We start from the raw sequence: 14,650 nt of genomic DNA, 5'->3' as shown, positions 1-14,650 counted from the left end.
CGTGGCACACCCACAAGATGGCTGAAGCCAACCAGTCCAGCCTCAGGGAGTATGCGGGGTTGGGCCCTAGACTGGGCCAGAGCCTTGAAAAGAGCTCCTGCTCCTTACCCTGGGGAAAGATGCTCCTGCAGCCCCACATGTGACAAAGACCCTGCCCTAAACCAGTCCTTAGGGCTCCTCTCTTCTGCCCCACTGTCTCCCCAGGCCCCCTTCTCACCTGCAGCCCTGCCCCAACCCAACACCGACTGTCCTTCTTGGTTACTCATTACTGAGCCCTGCAGCTCGTGACCTTTACTCAACCACGTCATCACAGCCACTGCCACCCAGAGGCGGCCACTCCTCCTGTCACCATTTTCTAGATTAGGACACCAAGAGACAATGAGGGAGGGGCTTGGTCAAGAAGGGCTTGAGAGCCCAAGCTGGGAAGGCCTCTGCTCTGCTGCTCCTGCCCCTTCTAGGAAACCTTCTAGGTGTCACCCTAACCCCCCGCCACATCTCTGCCCCCATCCTAACACGTGTCCCCTGGCCCCATGTTTGGCTCAAGCCTTCACCTGGCTTGAAGTCCACCTTCCACCCCAGCAGCCAACAGCCGGTCCAGTCGTCTGAGCTGGCTCCACTGACTGCAGACTCGTGCTTCTCAGCCCCACACCAACTGCAGACTCGCGGCTCCCAGCTCCCTGGCTGCCCCTCCCTACACGACAGAAGCAGCTCCGAGTGTGATGGCTGCAACTGAAGGAGGGAGTGAAGTGTCTGTGTGTGGCGGCAGGATAACAATTCTCTCGACACACAAGACACACAGCCCCTGCTGCACCGTCCCCACGCGCAGGACAAGCACACGTCCCCATCTCAGGGAGCGAACTCTGAGGTGGGAGAGATAAGGCCCTGAGGGCCGGACCTCCTGGATTCAAATCCCAGCTCTGCCACTAACCAGGTGGGGGTCACTGGGCAGGTGACTTCACCCCTTAGGGACTCAGTTTCCTCATCCGTGGAAGGGGAGTAATCCCAGTTCCCACGTCAGCCTCCCTGAAGGAAGGTGCAGAGCGCACCTGGTGTGAAGGTGTGCGCTGGCTCTGCAGGGCCTCACGCCATCAGGATTTTCATCAGGTGGCTGAGGGCACTAGAGAATTCTCACTGTGCCCTAGATCCCCTCCCTCATCAGCATATCACACATATCCTGCCTGCTGTCCCTGGCAACGTTATCACCCTTCCTGTTTTCTTTTTCTTTTTTTTTTTGAGAAAGGGTCTCACTGTGTCGCCCAGGCTAGAGTGCAGTGGTGAGAGCATAGCTCACTGCAGCCTTGTGCTCCTGGGCTCAAGTGATCCTCTTGCCTCAGCCTCCTGAGTAGCTGGGACTAAAGGTGCGTGCCACCACGTTTGGTTTATTTTTGTATTTTTTGTAGAGATGAGGTCTCCTCCCCATGTGGCCCAGGCTTGTCTTAAACTCCTGGGCTCAAGCAATCCTCCCACCCTGGCCTCCCAAAGTGCTGGGATTACTGTTGTGAGCCACCGCGCCTGACTGCCCTTCCTCTTTCCTTCAAAGTGCAATCCTCACCTGCAATTATTTTGCTAACCTATTCAGTGGTGGGTTTTCTGCCTGCTCCTGAGAGACAAGCTCTACCAGAAGAAGGGAGGCCGTGTGGCTCCTGTCCAGCACCGGCACTAACAATGACAGTAACCATCAGGTGAACCATCACAGGACACGACCCTGGGCCAGGTACTGGTCTACTCGTGAAAAGCAGAAGCTCACTTTTCCTCACAGCTGCCCTTCAGGCTGATCCTCTTGTTCTCCTCATTTCACAGATGCAGAAAGGAAGGTGCAGAGAGGCAGGGTAACTGGCCCAGGGTCACAAAATGTGAGATGGCTGAGCAGAGCTGTGGCCTGGGCCCAAGGCCCCACAGGCAATTGCTGGCTGGCTAAGTGGTGACTAGAGGCGTGAATGGCTCCTCACACCCATCCCCGCCAGCCCAGCCCTCGGTATCCGCCTGGCTCAGGTGCCAGGCCTGCCCCGTTCCCCAGCTCACCGTCTCGTAGTCTCGCAGCGCGGCCCGGAACTTGCCCAGTGCCATGTTGCTGGCAGCCCGGCGGTAATAACCCTTGATGTATTTCTTGTCCAGCTCGATGGCCCGCGTGGCATCTCCCAGTGCGTAGCCATAGCACTCGGTGCGCAGGTAGGCCAGGCTGCGGTTGCCATAGTAGATGGCATTGCTGGGGTTCAGCTCAATGGCCTGGCTGTAGAACTTGATGGCGTTCTCGTAGTCCTTGTCTGCGGAGATGGAGGACGAGGCATGAGGCAGTGCTCCAACCCCGCGAGGACAGGCCCTGGGCTGGGTGACGCCCAGTCTCCCTGTTCACAGACGGGGAAGCTGAGGGCCACTCTGAGCCCAGAGACATCTCTTCAGCCTGCCCCTCCTGCCTGTCCCAACCAACCTAGCTCAGGGCTTGTTCTCTCGGCCACAATCTCCAGGACTGAAGAGACTCCACACACCCGCGCGCTCAACCCTCCGGCCCCAAGCTGGGCACTAGCAGCAGACCGAAAGAGCACTCCGAGAGCAAGAAGAGCAGGTGCAGAGGCCCAGAGGCGGCTGAGCCTTGTCTGAGCGCCAGTGAGAGCTGGGGCAGCTGGGCACAGTGGGCAGGGGGAGGACAGATGAGGCGGGGAGGCTGGTGGGACAGATCCCTGGGCCCCGAGCAGCCATAGCGAGGTCTGGATATTGGTGTTCTAAGTGTGGAGGGACAGGATGTGACATCTGGCCAAGGAGAGGTCGGATTTTTATTTGAGATGAACTACAGCTGTGCCCTGCATTTACATCGTGACCTGTGGAATCCTCATGTCTCCACGGGAGTAAGGACCATCTGGTGCTCACTTCACAGACAAGCCATGGAGGTCTTGCTCAAGGTCAAATGCCCTGTCTGCACCTGCAGAGCCAGGCTTGATCGCTCCCTCATGCCCATTTGACAGGCAGGAGAGCCAAGGTTTGCACAGTCTTAGAGGCTTGTCCCCACTGGGGGCTGTGATGTACCGGGGCCATGCAGGGCTTCAGTACACAGGTTCCTTCACTGAACTCTCACAAGCCCGGGGATATGGCATTACCCTGTCTCCAAATCTGGGCACTGAAGCTCAGGGAGGAAAGGTCTGTGCTCAAGGTCACACAGCGGGTGACAAGCGGGCCTTCTGAGCCAGGCCAAGACCAAAAGGCTCCCACTCTCACGCCTCATGCCATGGTGACCTCTGGGCAGCAGCGTGGCACAGGGGCAAGCACAGAGCAGGAGCAGGGGGCCTGGGCCCAGTCCCTAGCTCTGCCTTTACTACCTGGGTATTCCTGGGCTACTGAGGAACCCCCTGCGGACTGGGGTTTCCTAGAGTCCTTCTACCAGCAGCCCTGAACAGAGTCTCCAGCCTCACTCCCATTTTAATGTTCTCAAGAGCACTCCGACAGTCCTTCGACCCACAGCCCTGCCCTCCCCAGACAGTGGTGCCCAGTGTTTAGGGTTGAGGCAGCTCAGAGGGGACACCGGGGCTGAGACCTGGAAGATGGGAGTCAGTTGGGTGAAGAGACGGAAGAAGAGAGTCCCAGGCTCCATGAGTGGCTCCAGAGGGAAAGAAAGGAGGCAGGCAGAGAGAGATGGGGACTGACATTACAGAAGTGAGAAGCCGGGTCCTGGGGACTGGGCCAGCAACAATCTAACAACAACCCTCTGCCAGGTTAAATCCTGGCAATCTTTCAAATGGCTCACATGTCCCCTCCTCCAGGAAGCCCTCCTTTACCCTCAGGCTGAGTCAGGCCCCCGACTGGGCTGCCCCAGCCCCTGGGCACTCCTGTGCCTGCCCTGTTCACTCTCATTGTCACTGTTAAGTAATGAGTGTGTCCCTCCATAGCTGTGAGCCCCAGGAGGGCAGGGCCTGGGACTTCCCAGAAACAAGCAAGGGCAGAACCAGGCAGCCCAGATCCGACCCACCCTCCCTGGAATGCCAGAGCCTTCGAGGACTCCTTCAGGCCTCCTGACTGTAGTCCAGAGGCCGCCTGGCCAGTACTCCTGATGGGGCAGCTGTTACTCCAGTGGCACAGGGAGGGGAGCCTGGAGTCTCAGGGCCTGCCACCCGGCTCTGCAGATCTTTAACTCGAGGCCACAGGCAAGCAGCCTCCTCTTTCTGAGCTCTGCCTCATTGGGTGGCCGTGAGGGTTTTACGAACTTGTGTAAGAAAACTGACTGCGGCCGGGCGCGGTGGCTCAAGCCTGTAATCCCAGCACTTTGGGAGGCCGAGACGGGCGGATCACGAGGTCAGGAGATTGAGACCATCCTGGCTAACACGGTGAAACCCCGTCTCTACTAAAAAATACAAAAAACTAGCCGGGCGAGGTGGCGGGCGCCTGTAGTCCCAGCTACTCAGGAGGCTGAGGCAGGAGAATGGCGTGAACCCGGGAGGTGGAGCTTGCAGTGAGCTGAGATCCGGCCACTGCACTCCAGCCTGGGCGACAGAGCGAGACTCCATCTCAAAAAATAAATAAATAAATAAAACTGGCTGCAGCAAAAGCAGTGGGCAAAAGAAGTGAATGCATGAATGACTAAATGAAGGGAAGAAGTGAAGGGAAGAAGAGGAAATGGGAGGAGCCAGTACTCCACGGGTCGACCCACATGCCATATCCTGGCCCTGTTCTATGTGCTTTACAAACAGGATCATATTTAAGCCTCAAGACATTCCCCATTTTAGATGCAAGGAAACAGAGGCCCAGAGAGGTTAAATCATTTGTCCAGGTATCATCAAGCAGGTAGAGAAAGACACAGGGTTTGAACCCAGGCAGCCTGAGCTCTCAACCATGGCCTGCTCCGTCCCCACAAGCTCTTAGACCTGGAGCCTCTTCAGGGGTTAAGCATAAGCCCCCACCCCCGATTTTACAGAAGCAGGGCACAGAGGCCTAGAGAGAGGGGAAGACAGTTGAGACACTTCCCTTTGACTCAGACCTGAGACAGGGACCAGGCTCTGCCCCAGGATTTCTGGAATAGGCCTGAACTTACAGAGCAATCAGCTACAGTTGAGGGGACAGTCCTCTGAGCCCCGGGACCTCTCTTCTCCCTGCTGGGGCCCCTCTTCTCCTCAACAGGGCCAGTATGGCTCTGGGAGGAAGCTGAACATGGGAGCCAAGCACGTGGCGAGGAAGGGGATATCCGGGCCCTGCTGCTCACACGCTCTGACCTTGGGCAAGTGGTTTCACTTCTCTGAGCCTTGCTTCCTTTATAAAATAAACAGGGCCACTCCTAGCCATCTCCCAGCCCCCGGGCAGGATTAAACCCCACGGTGTACCTGGCCACCACAAGGCTCAATTAAGGTGAACTGTAATTATTCTTTTTATTGCTATTCCCACAGCCCTGGAGCCTGGGGCGCTGTGCCTGCTACTGCCTGCCAGACAGCGAGGGGCCTGGGCCAGCAGGGCCGTTCTCCTCTATACTAGCTCAGTGCCAGGCCCCTCTGGCTGCCTGCCCAGCCCCAAGACTCCTGAGAGGCTGGATCCCAGGTCCTGGGGGACAATGGGCTCCTCCCAATGGCAGCTGTGGCCCAGAATTCTGAGGCGGCCTGAGCAGTAACCCTCATGCAGGCTGCTCCCATCACAGGGAAGTCCAGCTTCCACCCCATCACCCAGCTGAGACAGCCTCCTCCTGGACTCCTCCCGATCCCTGGGCTCCCAAAGCCTGGCAGTCACTTCGCTTCTTTTGCCAAGTCAGCCTCCTGAACATCTCTCAGATCCAGCCACTCCCTTCTCACCCTCCAGCCCCACCCAGCCCTGGCCTGGCCTCTCCTACCCAGGTTCCTGGCTCAGCCTCTACCTGGCCTCGCAGTCTCTTCTCCTGCCCCTCCAGAGGGGTGTTCCTAAAGCACAAACCTGACCCTGTCCTTTCGCTACTCAGAACCTCCCAGGGCTCCCCAGAGCCTCACCGCCCCCCCCACCACTCCACCCCAGAAAGCCCTGGCTCCTTCCCACAGCCCTGCGCAATCTGCTCCCCGCAGCTTCATCGTGACCTCCTCCAGCCTCCTACTCACGGCCTCCATGCCAGGTTCCGCTCACCTTTGGGCCTTTGCCACCTGTTTTGTTTTTCTTTGTTCCTGCCTGGAGTACCGTCTACCCTCTCTCCAGGCAGCCACTCTCACTTCCTCTCTGAAACACTTCTTGAATCTATTTCTGTCCCTCCAGCCTGGTTGGCGATCACCACCCCTCACCTGTCCACTAATCTAGCCTCCTTCCTGTCTTACCCTGGAGTCCAGTCTCTGCATGGCAGCCAAGGATCTTTTCTGATGGTAACTGAACCACGGCATCCCACTCTTGAAACACCCCATGGCATCGACCACCCTCAGGATGACACCCACATTCCCCAATCTGACTTCCAAGGTTCTACCTCCGGCCTCATCTCTCACTGGTCCTACCTCCCTCTCATGGCTCCCACCAGATCAAACTTCTCCATACTTTGCTTCTGCTCCTGCTGGAGGCCAACTCTCTTCCAGGGGTCCAGATCCTTTCCACCTCCACCTTCTCCAGGGTTTTGCTGCTGCAAGTCTCCCTTCTCACATGCAGAATCAATTCTCCATCTCTACTGGACTCTACTCTCTTCCATCCTTACAAAAAATCCATCTTCCCCTGACACTGCATGTTCTCTCTTTTTTTTTTTTTTTTTTTTTTTTTTTGAGACAGAGTCTGTTGCCCAGTCTAAAATGCAGTGACGTGATCTTGGCTCACTGCAGCCTCTGCCTCCCAGGTTCAAGCGATTCTCCTGCCTCAGCCTTCCCAGTAGCTGGGACTACAGGTGTGTGCCACCACACCCGACTAATTTTTTTAGTAGAGACGACGTTTCACCATGTTGGCCAGGCTGCTCTCGAACTCCTGCGCACGTTCTCTTCTTACCACCCTCCCCCATTTCTCCACTCTCCTTCAGAACCAATACTCCTAACACTTAACATTTGCTCTCTCCACTCCCTCCCTTCCCATTCACTCTTCAGCGCCCTCCTGGCTACACCAGCCCCATCATTCCCCAACAACTGCTCCTGTCAACATCACCATCAGCATCCATGGAGCCAAAGCCAATGGCCAGTGCTCGCCTTGGCAGCATCAGACTCAGGGCACCAGCTCCTTGTTCTATAAGCGCTCTCTTCTCTCCGCCTTCCCGACACCTTTCCTGGCTTCCTTTCCACCTCACTAAGCGGTCCTCCTTAGCCTCCCCCTCTTCCACTCGGGATCTGTCCTAAGTCCCCTCTCTAGACCCTCTTACTAGATTATCTCATCCATTCCCAACAATAGTTTGATCACACCCAAATTCTTCTCCAGTCCAAATTGGCCCATTTACTTACTCAGTGTGTCCTCCTGTAGGGCCAGGAGTGGTGGCTCACGCCTGTAATCCCACCACTTTGAGGCTGAGATGGGCGGATCACCTGTGGTCAGGGGTTCAAGACCAGCCTGGCCAACAGAGCGAAACCCCGTCGCCACTAAAAATACAAAAATTAGCTGGGCATGGTGGTGTGCATCTATAATCCCAGCTACTCGGGAGGCTGAGGCAGGAGAATCGCTTGAACCAGGGAGGCAAACATTGCAATGAGCTGAGATTGCGCCATTGCACTCTGGCCTGGGCAACAAGAGCGAAACTCCGTTTCAAAAAAAACAAAAACAAAAACAAAAAATTCCAAACTGCTCTTTGCAATGACTCGGGGAGACCCTGCATGATTTGCCCTCTGTCTTAATCTCATCTTGCTATTGGTCTCCTGCTAACTAGCAAAAGCCCCAGCCATGCCAGTGTCCTTTCATTCCCCACCCCAGGGCCTTTGCACAGGCTGCCTTACCTCCCTTGAACACTCCTCTCCAGTCCTCCCTCTGTGAGTTTCAGCTTAAATGCTTCCTGCTCTGTAAGGCCTTCCCCCACTACCCTATCTAAAGTAGCCTCCAACCCTTATTCTCTACTTCATCACACTGTTGGTTTGCTTTCAAAGCACTCATCACAATTTAAGTATTTTACTTACTTACATGTTTTTTTTTTTTTCATGTCTGGTTCACCTGCAAAATTACAAACTAAGGACAGGACCACATCTCTCTCATTCACTGCTATATCCCTAGAGTCAAGTACAGTCCTTGGCCCATAACAGGTACTCAATAAATTATTTGTTGAATTAATGAATGAATGGGTGCGCCACACTTGACTCTTTCTCAATATTCTAAGTGATACTATTCTTGGGGATCCCCACCCCTACTCCCAAGGCCCCCACCATCACATTCCTTTTCCTCGGGTCAGCCCAAATCTCCTACTTCCTTGTTCCCCCCATCTAATGATCCATTCCCCACCCCCACGATTGCCGCCTCTATTGGGACTGTCCCTCCTCTACTCCCCACTTGGCGGCACCCACCCCAGGACTCCCCATTTGGTAGCGCCATCACTCACTCCCCCACCACATGTCACTGCCTGGTAGCGCCCTCTGCAGGCCTCATGTTTGGTAGCGCCCTCATTCCAGTCCCCCTCTCGCCCCACAATCGGTGGCGCCCTCCTCAGTCTCTCCTCTGAGTAGCACCCGCTCCGCACGCCACTCCTAGGTATCACTCTCCGAAGCCCCCTATGTCGCCCCTTGGTAGCGCCATCCTGGGCCTCCCCACGCCCAGTCACTTGGTAGTGCCTGCCCCGCGCCCAGGCTGCAGCTCCGCGTTGCCATGGTTCCGCGCGGGCCCGGCACCCCTTGGCCTGGGCCGCTGTCCACCCTCCCTACTAGGCGGGCGCACCTTTGAAGTAGTCATTGGCCTGAGTCTTGAGCTCCTCTGCTCGCTTCAGAGCGCCATCAGCCGGGGGTTCGTCCCGGGGGTGCTCAGCACACTCAGTCCGCTCGCCCTCCGCCATCGCCATGCCGCAAAGCGACCCCTACCCTGGCAACGGCCGCCAGCGGCACCCGGCCGAACCGTCGCGAAGGAGCGCCGGGTGGCCGCCGCCGCTGCCGCACAAGTGTCGTAAAGCGCGGGCCCTGAAGGCGCTCTTCACGCGCCTGCGCAGGTCCCTCTCGCCATAGAGCGCGCGGAGGACAAGGTGACCAGAGGGTCCCCGGACGGTACCCCGGTAGAGAGAGCCAATAGGGAATGAGAGAAGGGGCGCGCGGCGAAACAGAGCTGGTGTGGCCTCTGCTTCCAAAGTTATCGTGTTTCAAGGCTGTAAAAAGTTTCTCGGTTCTTAAAGTGGGATTTTCCCGCTGTCCTCTAGGGTTGGGGGGGTGGGTTGTGAATGTCGCTGGCGGGTGTGGCTGCTTTGCAAGGCAGCGCCATGCCCTACGCGGAGCCGGACCCGGGCGTCGAGCCCTATTGTCAACTACCTGTGTGACCTTGAACAAATCTTCCCTTCCTCTCTAGGGCCTCAGTTACCCATCTCTGAAAAATGGGTGGCTTCTCAAGCCAAAAAAGGTGCAACCCTGAGGGTGTTTTTGAGTTTTTAAATGAAGGCACTCTGGATTTCAAGTCCTGAGCAAGGCTCAGAAGTGTGTTGCACCATCCCCTTTCTTCCTGTGTTCAGCTTCCCAAATCCTGAATCTTCAAATAAACTCTCCTGTTTGTCTTTTTACAGATTCTCTTGTCTGAGATCACAGCGTTTACTGCATGCACTCTGCCTCCCTCATTTACCCTTCACAAGGCAGCTAGAGGTTTTGTTTTGTTTTATTTTGTTTTGTTTGAGAGGGAGTCTCCCTCTGTCGACCAGGCTGGAGCGCAGTGGCACGATCTAGGCGCACTGCAACCTCTGCCTCCCGGGGTTCAAGCGATTCTCCTGCCTCAGCCTCCCGAGTAGCTGGGATTACAGGCGCCCGCCACCACGCCTGGTTAATTTTTGTATTTTAGTAGAAACGGGGTTTCACCACGTTGGCCAGGCTGGCCTCGAACTGCCGACCTCAAGCTATCTGTCCACCTCTGCCTCTCAAACTGCTGGGATTACAAGCGTGAGCCACTGCGCCCGGCCGAGGGATCTTTCTAAGACATGATAAAACCATGGCACACCCTCGCTCCCAGCCTTCCATGGCCCCAGCACCCTTAGGAGAAAACCCAAACTCCTGATTAGGAGACCCCGAATAGTCTAACCTCAGGCTGAATAGTCCAATCGCCAGATTCCACCCCTTCCCCAACCCCCATCTGCCATACACCCTTCCAGTCTGTCCTTTCTAAGCCCTCATGTAGCACTAAGTCCTGTAAGGCTCTGGTTTCCCTGCTGGAAGCACACTCCCAAACCTATCTATTCCACTCCCAAACCTCTTGGTAGTCCAACCCCATCTCTCCCACTGGCCCCCAGCACAACCAACAATCACCCTAAAGGGCAGATATTAGTATCATCTCCATTTTACAGATAAAGACACAGCCTTGCAGAGGTGTTTGACCAAGGTCACAACAACATAAGAAGGTGACAGAGCCAGGATCAGGAATCCTATCTAATTCCTATGTCCTTCATTGCCACTCTACTTCCTCTGTAGGTGCCAGAGCCCATCTTGGTGGGTTAGTAAATGTTTCTTTTGTGTTCTTTGTTTGTATTGTTTGTTTGGGGGCTGGGGGAAAAGGAGGCTGCCATAATGGATTTGAATTTTGGGTTTGAGTCCAGCGGAATCCTTTCCTGACTCTGGGATCTTGGGCAAGTGATCACCCTCTTCTAAGCCTCAGTTTCAACCTCTGTAAAGTGGGGATAATAATTATCCCCATCACACAGGATTAGAGGAGGGTTTGATAACACGAGTACAGCATTTGGCAGGGAGCCTGACACAGTTGTGCTTTTATATTCACCCCATCACAAATACTCAAAGTGGGCTGGGTATGGTGGCTCATGCCTATAATTGAAGCACTTCGGGAGGCCAAGGCAGGCAGATCACTTGAGGTCAGGCATTCAAGACCAGCCTGGCCAACATGGCAAAACCCCATCTCTACCAAAACTACAAAAATTTAGCTGGGCACGATGGCGCACACCTATAGTCCCAGTTATTAGGGAGGTTGAGGCAGGAGAATTGCTTGAACCTGGGAGGTGGAGGTTGCAGTGAGCCGAGATTACGCCACTGCACTCCAGCCTGGGCTACAGAGTGAGACTCTGTCTCAAAAAACAAACAAAACCAAACAATACTCAGAGTCGGGCAGAGTGCCTAGCGCTGTGATGGGAGGGGGCTTCCGAGGTGAGCTTTTAGGGGCACTTTACCCAATTGGAGCAGGCAGGGAAAGCTTCTTGGAGTAGCTGGTACCTAAACCAAGATGTGAAATATGGTAGGAGATAACCAAGTGAGGGGAGGAGGGGAAGAGAGAGAGGCATTTCAGGTAGAAGGAACAGGAAGTGCAAAAGCTTGAGAGTGTTTTTCTTCCCTTGAAGAGATTCCTATGTGCAACCCTGTATGGGGGGTTATGAGAGTGACATACATGACAACAGAGGGACCCACCTGCACATGAGTCCACGGACACACACTCTTGCACACACATGCTCACTTAACTATGGGGAATCACGTCACACAGACACACATTGGTACCCAGAATTACAGCATCAAGCAGTCCCAGACACGTACACAGAATCACATCACACAGACATACCCAGGTTCAAAACAAAACAAAACAAAACAAAAAACAGCACCTTCCACACTGAGAAACACAGAAACCCAAAGTAACCAGAAACACACAGAAGGCAGAATCATTTCACCCAGACAGTAATATGCACTTGTAGAAGGAATCACAACTCCCCCCCAACCCACAACACAGGTTGGTTCACAGAATGTCACAAAGACCCATACACATACACAGAATGACAATGTGCACACACTCGTGCGTGCACACACACACATACAGAAAACACAGAATCAGAAAGTAACATGGGACTGGCATGGTGGCTCAAGCCTATAATCCTAGAACTTTGGGAGGCTGAGGCAGGAGGATCACTTGAGCCCAGGAGTTTGAGACCAGCCTGGGCAACATGGTAAGGCTCTGTCTCTACAAAAAGATGAAAATAATTAGCTGGGCCTGGTGTCGTGCACCTGTAGTCCCAGCTACTGGGAAGGGTGAGATGGGAGGATTGCTTGAGCCCAGGAGGCTGCAGTGAGCCATGATCACACCACTGCACTCCAGCCTGGGTGAGATAGTAAGACCCTGTCTCAAAAGAAAGAAAGAAAGGGCTGGGCATGATGGCTCATGCGTGTAATTCCAGCACCTTGGGAGGCTGAGGTGGGCAGATCACCTGATCACCTGAGTTCAGGTGTTCCAGACCAGCCTGACCAATGTGGTGAAACCCTGTCTCTACTAAAAATACAAAAGTTAGGGCCAGGCACAGTGACTCACGCCTGTAATCCCAGCACTTTGGGAGGCCAAGGCGGGCAGATCACGAGGTCAGGAGATCGAGACCACGGTGAAACCCCGTCTCTACTAAAAATACAAAAAATTAGCTGGGTGTGGTGGTGGGCGCCTGTAGTCCCAGCTACTCAGGAGGCTCAGGCAGGAGAATGGTGTGCACCTGGAAGGTGGAGCTTGCAGTAAGCCAAGATCCCGCCACTGCACTCCAGCCTGGGCGGCAAAGCCAGACTCTATCTCAAAAAAAAAAAAAAAAAAAAAAAAATTAGCTGGGCGTGGTGGCACACGCCTGAAATCCCAGCTACTTGGGAGACGGAGGCAGGAGAATCGCTTGAACCTGGGTGGTGGAGGTTGCAGTGAGCAGAGAATGTGCCACTGTACTCCAGCTTGGGCAACAGAGTAAGACTCCAAGAGAAAAAAAAAGAAAAGAAAATAAAGAGAGAGAACAGGAAGGAAGGAAGGAAGGAAGGAAGGAAGGAAGGAAGGAAGGAAGGAAGGAAGGAAGGAAGGAAGGAAGGAAAGAAAGAAAGGGAGGAAGGAAAAAGAAAAAGACACTCAGCCACCGGTGCACCCACACTCCCAGAGGAGATCCAAAAGATGAGTCAACACACAGAGTTCTGGTGCCTACCAAGGTGAGGTCTTTATGGTGGTATAGAGATTGGTGAGTTTCAGAGCCAGTGTGTCCGGTCTAGTCCCTTCCCTTTCCCTAGCCCAGCATAATTCCCTCCATTGAGGGTCCACATCACCTCCAGAGGGAGGAGGGAGGGGTCACACCCCCCCATAGCACCAATCTGGATAGGCCACCCCCTGACGAAACAGAGCAAGCAGTGCCTTCCACAAAGGGGGTAAATGGGGCTAAGAAGGGGGAGGCCTTTTCCTATGGGAGACCAAGAGTAGCACCATTTGTAGAAAGAAAGCTGGGGGGTAAGGGAGGCACATAGATGGTGGCAGAGAGCTGAGGGGTCCTGGCCTCTCTCCCCACCCGGCAATATGCAGACAGTGCGGTGCCTGTGCGTGTGCCTGTGCAGCTGGAGAAGTCTTCGGACTGCAAACCACCCAAGGGGTGAGGGGGCCCCAGGTGCCCAAAACGTGGGGTAAAGTCAAGGTAAGTGCATGTCTGGAGGGCTGGGGTGGGAAGTGGAGGGGGTTTTGGGGCACAGAGATTGTAGGCAATGAGAATGGAGAGGCATGAAGTCCAGGAGCAGCACAGCCTAGAGGGTAGGGGTCTAGAATGGGAAGACTTAAGACTGAAGGAAGGAATTGGGGTAATTTCAGTGGGGTGGGAAGCCCAGAATAGATTTAGGAGGGTGGGGTCTGGAATTAGAGAGTTAAGGTTGTAAGATTCAGAACCAGAGGAATCTTTAGGGAAAAGTCTAGATTCCATAATCAGAAGCATTTGGAGGCTGAATTATAGAACCAGAGGAATTTGGATCTGATATCAAAGACAGCTGGAAGCTGTGAGGCTTAGAAGCAGAGGAATTTATAGAATGAGGCATAGAATCAGAAAAAACCTGGCTGGGCTCAGTGGCTTATGCCTGCAGTCCTAGCACTTTGGTGAGGCCAAGGAGGGAGAATTGCTTGAGCTCAGGAGTTCACGGCCAGCCTGGGCAACATGGCGAAACCCTGTCTCTATTTTTTTTTTTTTTTTAATAAAAAAAGGAAAAACAAAAGCCTAAAATCTGAGTTCTAGAACCAGAGAGATTTGGGAACCAAAAGATCTAGAATCAGAAGGAGTTGAGGGTGGTAAGATCTAAAACCAGAGAACTGTATAAGGCAAAGTCTAAAATCAGAAGATATTTGAAGGCTGAATTCTAGACCCAGGGTAATTTGGAGTCAGATCTTGAGTGAGGAAGAGCTGGAAATGATGAAGTCTAGAGCCAAAGGAACTTACGGAATGAGGTCTAGAATCAGAAGGCACTTGTAAGTCAGTTCTAGAACCAGAGAAACAGCAGATCACCAGATCTTGAATCAGAGGACCCTGGAGGTAGCACTGTCTAGAAGTTGTGTAGTCTGGAATTAGTGAGTGGTGCAGGTCATGAGGTTCAGAATCTAAGAGAACTAGAGCATCGTCTGGTTCTAGAAGAACTGGTTATTATAAGATAAGGACAGGGCCGGGCATGGTGGCTCATGCCTGTAATCCCAGCACTTTGGGAGGCTGAGGTGGGCGGATCACTTGAGGTCAGGAGTTCAAGACCAGCCCGGCCAACTTGGCAAAACCCCGTCTCTACTAAAAAATAAATAAAAAAATTAGCCGGACATGGTGGTGGGCTCCTGTAATTCCAGCAACTTGGGAGGCTAAGACAGGAGAATCGCTTGAACCCAGGAGGCGAGGCTGCAGTGAGCCTAG

At 54.1% G+C, this 14,650-nt stretch overlaps 1 protein-coding gene across 1 annotated transcript in view; it reads right to left on the bottom strand.

Moving 5' to 3' along the window:
- PPP5C (protein phosphatase 5 catalytic subunit) overlaps positions 1-8,972 on the bottom strand; it is a 43,766-nt gene extending 34,794 nt beyond the window's left edge. Inside the window, exons 1-2 of the mRNA XM_010377437.1 lie at positions 8,749-8,972; positions 2,023-2,264 (exon numbers count right to left, since the gene is read on the bottom strand). Coding sequence (XP_010375739.1) covers positions 2,023-2,264; positions 8,749-8,869 — 363 coding nt within the window. The 5' untranslated portion in view covers positions 8,870-8,972. The remainder of the gene's footprint in view (positions 1-2,022; positions 2,265-8,748) is intronic.
- Between the last annotated feature and the right edge of the window lie 5,678 nt (positions 8,973-14,650).

This window comes from Rhinopithecus roxellana, chromosome 12 (assembly GCF_007565055.1).
Source record: "Rhinopithecus roxellana isolate Shanxi Qingling chromosome 12, ASM756505v1, whole genome shotgun sequence".
In the NCBI taxonomy this organism is placed as follows: domain Eukaryota; kingdom Metazoa; phylum Chordata; class Mammalia; order Primates; family Cercopithecidae; genus Rhinopithecus; species Rhinopithecus roxellana.
The sequence above is the reverse complement of the archived record's forward strand: the minus strand, read 5'-3'. Positions and strand labels throughout refer to the sequence as shown.